The 6849-nt window shown below is 47.5% G+C and overlaps 1 protein-coding gene across 2 annotated transcripts; it reads right to left on the bottom strand.

Annotated features, from left to right (window-relative positions):
* Positions 1–315: 315 nt before the first annotated feature.
* Positions 316–5721, bottom strand: LOC134540392 (nuclear mitotic apparatus protein 1-like). Of its 2 annotated transcripts, none has more exons than XM_063383096.1 (4): positions 5576–5721; positions 3827–4117; positions 1141–2451; positions 316–862 (listed from the first exon to the last, which is right to left on the bottom strand). In XM_063383096.1, the coding sequence occupies exons 2-4, from the start codon at positions 4079–4081 to the stop codon at positions 389–391; spliced, it is 2040 nt and encodes a 679-aa protein (XP_063239166.1). In that variant the 5' UTR covers positions 4082–4117; positions 5576–5721; the 3' UTR covers positions 316–388. The 2 variants fall into 2 exon arrangements, with proteins under 2 accessions (XP_063239166.1, XP_063239165.1); XM_063383095.1 differs by having other exon boundaries at positions 3827–4098.
* Positions 5722–6849: the final 1128 nt, after the last annotated feature.

Here is a 6849-nt window from a genome sequence, read left to right as displayed (position 1 = left end):
AGCCATTCAAGTAGATTGTGGATTGATATAAACATGTTATTGAAATATATTTTTTTTAAGGATTTGGATGCATTATTCTCTGGAAATATTAGACATAATACGTTCCTTATGCTATATATGTATTCATTAAGAAATTATTTTTACGAAAATCAACTCCCAAGAGGGTGAACAGGGTTGGTTTGAAAATTTCGGGAACTATAAGACATAATAACTTTAAATTTGGCAGGCATGTTCTTTATGCTCTATGAGCTATCATTAATAATTGACTTTACAGTACATAACACCCTAGAGCTTGACAATAAACCCTAATTCGGGTTATTTTCACACACATGATTTATTCACAAATGTATAAGCAGAGAGAAGAGTTGGAGGCACTGGTGGGAGTGTGCTACTGGCCATATCTGTGCGAGCAGGAGGTGTTGCGGCTCTGGACGGACAGGTTGCTGGCACGACTGGGCGGGTAGCAGCAGTTGCTCTGGTCGCAGGCCTGGGCCGGAGGCGCCCGGCCACGGGGCAGCAGGTTGGGGCACGTGGCGGTGATGCAGGGCCGGGGGGGTGCCTGCAAGGTGCTCCTGGGGCTCTCCCCGGGCTCCACGCTGCCCTGCAGCTCCTCTATCTTGTGCTGCGCCACCGAGAAGCTCTTGGTGATGCACTTCAACTGGCCCTGCAGGTGCCGGTGCTGACAGTCTCTGTCCCTGCGCACGGCGGCGGCGGCTGCCCTGGTGCGCTCCACCGCCGCCTCGGCCTCCAGCACCTTGCAGTGCAGCAGCCTCTTGGTCGTCTCTGCCTCCTGCCTGACCGCCACCACCTGGCGCGCGCACTCCTCCCTCAGCGTCGTGAGGTTGTCCGCCAGCTGCTGGGCCTGCGAGACCAGTACTACTGTTGGCACCTGCTTGTGTGAGAGCCCAACTGTACGCTATTAGTGCAACCACTTGCAACTGTGGCTCTGTAGGTCGGCTCGTGAGAGTCCAAGCAGATGGAAATAAAGATAGTGATTATGCCTAGTGCATGCGAAATGCTGGGGATATCATTGTGAGTGCTTCATGTGCAGAGAAATGTAGAGGTGGAAAGTGTACATTTTTTTATCAAAAGAAATGGAAGGTGTATGATTTCCTTAGCAAAAATGTGAGTGCTACTCACACGTGCTGACGCAGCGACCAGGTCCTGAGACTTTGCCATCAGCTCGTTTTGAAGCGCAACCACGAGCTTCTTCAACTCTTCATTTTCCTGCTTCGTGCGACTCAACAAGCTCTCTGTGTCCCCAGCTTCAGATGGCCCATTCTGGGACCTCTTTCTAAGCATAGAATCCAGCTGACTCACGAGGTACGCCACCCTCTTTTCGGAGATATCCAGCTGTCTCGTCAGTTCTGAACACTTATTGCGTAGTGTCGTTCTTTCATTTGTAGCCTCCTTCAGACTTGCTCGTACTTTCTCCAGCGCTGAGGCCTTGGATGCCAGTACCTGCAACTCTTGCTGATACTCGCTCTTTATGCGGCATAAACGCGTGCCATAGTCTTCTTGGGTGAGTTTGTTATCTCTCTTCAAGCTCTGGACAGTTTGTCTGTGCTCCTCCAGTGCTCGCTGCGAATCGAGGTATTTCCTCTTTAACTCGGCCAGCTGTACCGTCTGATTCTTTATCGTCTCCACGGCCTGCTTTAGCAGCAGATCGGCTCTATCCCTCTGCGCGATGGCTTCCATAAGACTGCTCTCCTTTTCTCTTGCGGGCTGTTTGCCCATTTTGTTTTCCAGGTTCTCTAGTTTCTTCTGGGCCGCGCATAGCTGCGCCTCCACCTGAGTCCTATCCTCCTCGGACCTCATAATGTCTTCTCTCAACATCCTGTTCTCCGCCATCAGCCGTGACACTTCCTCCATCTTCCTCTCAAAGCACTGCCTCAGCATGCATAGCTCTTCCTGCAGCTCACGCTGTTTCTTCGAGACGCAGGCAGCTTGCGCAGCCACCTGGGAGCAGTCGTGCGCAGCGGGGGCAGGAGGTCGTCGAGGCTCCGGGACTTTGAGGCATGCTGTGTCCTCCTGCAGCTTCTTTAAGTTCCTCTCGGCCTGCTTCAGCTCCTTCTCCAGGCGACAGCCATAGTTCGCCGCCGAGCAGAGGCACACGTCGACGGCTTGGGCGGTGCCCTGGCCCATCGCCTGCCCGGCTGTCCGGGAGCAACCGCATGTGGTGGGGGCAGGTCTTCGTGGCTCCGGAGCCCTGAAGCATGCCGTGTCCATCTGCAGCTTCTGCTTCGTCATGTTCCTCTCGGCCGGCTTGCACTGCTGCTGCGGGCGACAGTCGTTGCTCGTCACCGGGCAGAAGCATGCATCGACGGTTTGACCCGCGCCGCCTTGGCTTGCCCCCGGACATGGCTGGAACTGCGCGCCGCTCTCTCGCATCGTGCGCTGGATCTCTTCCTTCAGGACTCTGTTCTGCTGCGACACGCGCTCCATATCCTCCTGCACATCAGGACACAGCTAGACCTCAACACTTCTGGCAGGCTGCACTCGATGGATGGATCACAGCAGGTTGGCTGCATTTTGGTAGCATTGAAACTGGGATGGGTTTCCCCAGCCTTTCGGCCGACACCCATGCCGCCGATGAAACAGCATGTCTGTTTCCATATGACTCTAGGGAGTCAGTGTCGGCTGGGATTGACCCCTGGACTGGCATGTAAAAGACCTGCTAGGGTAGCTTGTTATGGGTTCTACCAAATGTGGTGCAGGTACCGTGGTGTACTCCTACTAACAACACTGCGACAGCAGAATTCGACTTTTGAACTCTGGACTCCAGTTCTGTGAATTTACAACTTTATGCTGTTTCAATTGAGTTATCTAAAGTACAGCATGGTAGAAAAATTATGTACCCAAGAGTAAAAAAAACAGATTTCAGTTATGTCGCGAATTCGCTTTAAGCTGGCCTGAGGTGTTTTGAATAATATAAAGCCTTTTGATATGCTCATTGGCCCATGCATAGATAAAAATAGGATTAATACAATTGGGTCAAAATTCAATCTGTTTATTTAAAACAATCATAGTTTTTTCCAAGGTGTATCAAGAGATTTGTTGTCCAGTCTTTAAATGAAAGCAGGTTTATATGGAATATAAGTTTACATAGCTACCGAATAAACGAGCAAAAACCTCTAGCCTTTTTTTCTAACGTGCTTAGAGAACTGTTACAAATGGGATCGCTGTGTATACACAGTTCGTAATCATATCTTGTAGCACTACATACTTTCGAATTTCCAGGCGACAGTTCATATTTCGGATGCTAGTGGTTTAAAACTTGTACTGGGACTAAATACAAATTTAAATTTCATGATTAAACTACCAGATGAGAGCTATTTGTAAAGGAAAGTATGTTGTTCACTGTTGGGGCAAAGCCAGGAGCTCGTCGAGCATTAGGGCCCACACCTGCAGGCCCCTTAGAGCACCGATTGGTCTGGTGCCCCAACCCACAAGAAATTTAGGTGAACAGGGAAATGGTCGGACAACATGTCGTGTACAACCTCGAGTTAGAATCCCTTGGTTACACGCTTATTAAGCATGATATCTAGGATACCAAGCAGATTGTTCAGTCTGCCTGAGTCGAATGTGGGTTCAGTAGGAGCATGAACTTGATAATTTTTATCAAGCTGATGCGAATAAAGAAGCCTACCATTTGCCATCGCGTGCCTGCAATTCCACTCCATGTGTTTCGCGTTTATGTCACCTACAGCGAGGAAGTTCAGGGCTGCCCCATACAGGGCATCCAAATCCGCCACACTGAGAGACCTACCTGGTGGAGCATACATTGAAATGACAAGCCTCTCGGAGCACCGAGCGCCAGTCTCACCTGCAGGCCCTGGATGGTCGCGCGCAGGCGCTCGCGCCGGGCCGGGTCCCCGGGCTGGGACTGCGCGGCGGCCGCCTGCAGCCCCAGGAGGCCGGCGATGGTGTCGGCCACCTTCTGCACACTGTCCAGCTCCTGCAGCACGGCCTCGGGCTCGACGCCTTCCTGCAGCTGCTGTCTCCTCTGCTGCAGCGCTGCCTGCACGCGGTCCGCTTCCTGCTGCACGGCGGCCAGCGGGTCCTGCCCCGTCTCCGCCATCGCTGCCTCTGTCCTCTCTGTCCAGCACACGAGGCACTTCCTGGGCATTGCTAAGGCAGTGTGATGTAGGAGATTGGGGAAGGCGCCAGGAGTGCTGATAAAGTCTTAGGGTTCAAGGCACAGCCAACTGTCTGGTCAGCTGAGTGTGGTAGAGGGGCTGAGGAGGCGACTACGCTGGGTTGGTGGCCCCGGCATCTGGTCGGCGCCGAAGCCCCAATACCATCCCAATCAACAACAGGGAGGTATCCCTAACAGTTATATAATTTAAAAAGCTCTGGAATGTTTTAAAACAGAACAGGAAGTTACTCCCACACTACCCTTCAAGGGCGCATATTGGGAGGGGAACGTCGAGAAATGCCGGTCGCAAGGTCGGAATATATCTGCTAAGGCAGGGATCCTCAACCTCCGTGCGTGGATCCATACCGCGTCTGAATAGCGTAATCGTTCCAGGTCCGCGGGGCCAATGGTAAGGATGGGTTGTTAAACCCACACCTGCCATGTAAAAGATCCACCAATGGAGTACCTAACTCGGATTCAGTCCATCGGGAGTAGGTACCGAGTCCTTGCTGGTGCGCACGGCTCATAGATCTGCGAAATCATTCTAAGGCAGGGAGTACTCAATCATGCATTATCTGACACTGTTAAAAGTGGCTAACTGGAACTAGTACGGCTTTCGACATTATAGAAAATGAAATAAATACTGGAAAAAAAAGTGTCCTGGGAAAAAATATTTGTTGCTGCCAATCTCTGCCTTCTCTATTGCTTAAAAAGTTGATATGCTTTAGCAAACAGGTAATCCTAACAATAAGCAATAAATATCACTTATCCCTGAAGTACATTAAATTCAACTATTGAAGCCAATATGGCATCATTTGATTTATATCTCTCTCTTCTTAATGTTACGACTTTCTTTGATGAATCATTAGATGCAATTATGCACTATTGCAGCACTAGTGCTTCGTGATGTTATAGTTTTATTTCAGCTGATACATCCTGTGTGTGTGTGTTGTTACTAACGTACTACAATGCACACATTTTTTTTTGACCGTGGCCTCATCAAAACCAGCGAAGCATAATGATATTGCCGGGCCGATTGTAAAGTCGAGGGCAACAGAAAAATCGCTGCTAGTGGGAGATATCCCAAGCAATCTGTCCAGGAAAATCGGAGACAGGCATTTCTGGCTGTTGGTTCTGGGGTCTTAGGTCCGGCCCCATGACGGGCATGTGTGTTGGTAGTTGTTGAATTGTAAGTTTTCCCCAGTGGGTCTCGGAAGGGAGTGATGAAATATATTATCCCCCCTCCCTCGTGAAATACTAAAAAAAAATTCCAAATGGATAGAATTTGAAAGCAAAAACCACGGGAAGTGGTTCTATCCCCTCCATTCATCTAAGAAAGGGATTTCATTATCCTCTAAAATAAATAGCTTAACTTATTGTAATGATGGCTGAACTGATTGTATAGCTTGAGCACGTGATCTAGTGAGTGGGAGTTACCTCGTCGAGTTGGCTGCTGCGGCACTAGCTGTCCTCACGGGGGATTTAGCTTCTTGCTGTAGTCCAAAAGGCGTGTCACCTGGTTGCTGGGTGACGGAGGTCGCCTCGGACTGACTGTTGCCTCGCGGCTCCATTCTTGCCAGTGACTCGTGTTGTCCTCCCGACCAGAAGCCTTCCACCTGGACGACCCGGTGAACTGCTAGTCATCATGTGCAGCCTGCTGGGATAACTACAAGTCTCTCACACGTGCATCATTCAGGCGGCGGTGTTCACACAGAACTTAAATAAGTTTATTCTGACACAGTATCAGTTTACATATGCCTACATAAGTCTAATTCGTATGCGATTTTTCGCTAGGTTAGGAATTTTGTTAATTATTTTTAGCACATGATGTAGAAACAAATGCAGTGGGTAATTATTTTGAAATAATTTAAAAAAAGATGTAGGTCCTCTCAAGTGTCAAAGTTTCTTTAAACACTGGAGTTCATATTTATATTAATAAAACCACATTTATGCATCGAGAATATTAGTTTTTTTTAAATTTCATTTTTACATTTAATTAAACAATACTTGGGGCATTTTTACACTTAGTTATTACCATTTTATATTAATTTAATATTTTACATTTTTAATGTATTACATTACTTGTTTGTTTTTTCGTCTTTAATTTCGTTCTCAGCAGGTTAAATGAGTGCGTAACTGCTTAAAGACGAATTTGACGTAGAAACTCATAATTGTCATTGCTCATTTTTAAATTGCACATTTTTTTAATAACACTCTTGCAAACACAATGGACATTGCTTGGATATAATATTTTGAGAGTAATGAATTTTATTTTTGTAATTAGTTTAAAAATTAATTTTATGAACCTCTTGCATTGTGCCTGGCCAGTAGTAAGAGAAATAAATTATGAAGGGTAAATGGTAAGTAATCACAACAGGGATAATGAAGTATTTCATGGAAGCGTTTTAAACTTCAGGTTTCACCGCGCCTAGAAACTAAAAGTTGAGCTATCGGAAGATGCAGTGACTCTTATTACCGTCCATTGTGAGGTTCTTAAAGTCAGTATCATGTGACATGTCGGAGTAGTGCCAGGGGTGGCCATTGCAAACGAGTGCGTGAAGTCTGTTTATGAGCACTGCCAGTCACTGAAGCTGTTTGCAATCACAGTAGACGGAACAACAGAGGCAGAAGGATGGTAGACCATTAATATAAGACTGATAGGAATAGAACGGAGATAATTTTATTGTATTTTTATTTTTTTTGATTTATAG

This window comes from Bacillus rossius, chromosome 16, assembly GCF_032445375.1.
Source record: "Bacillus rossius redtenbacheri isolate Brsri chromosome 16, Brsri_v3, whole genome shotgun sequence".
NCBI classification, from domain to species: Eukaryota; Metazoa; Arthropoda; class Insecta; order Phasmatodea; family Bacillidae; genus Bacillus; species Bacillus rossius.
This window is presented reverse-complemented; position numbering and strand designations above follow the sequence as displayed.

What these genes read in the sequence shown, in the direction of transcription:
- LOC134540392 (XM_063383096.1), bottom strand. Translation starts at nt 4,081, where the DNA reads ATGGCGGAGACGGGGCAGGACCCGCTGGCCGCCGTGCAGCAGGAAGCG. An exon ending in CGACCATCCAGGGCCTGCAG is followed by an intron (nt 2,452 to 3,826) that starts GTGAGACTGGCG and finishes CCTGATGTGCAG; the next exon opens with GAGGATATGGAGCGCGTGTC. An exon ending in TGGTCGCTGCGTCAGCACGT is followed by an intron (nt 863 to 1,140) that starts GTGAGTAGCACT and finishes CTGGTCTCGCAG; the next exon opens with GCCCAGCAGCTGGCGGACAA.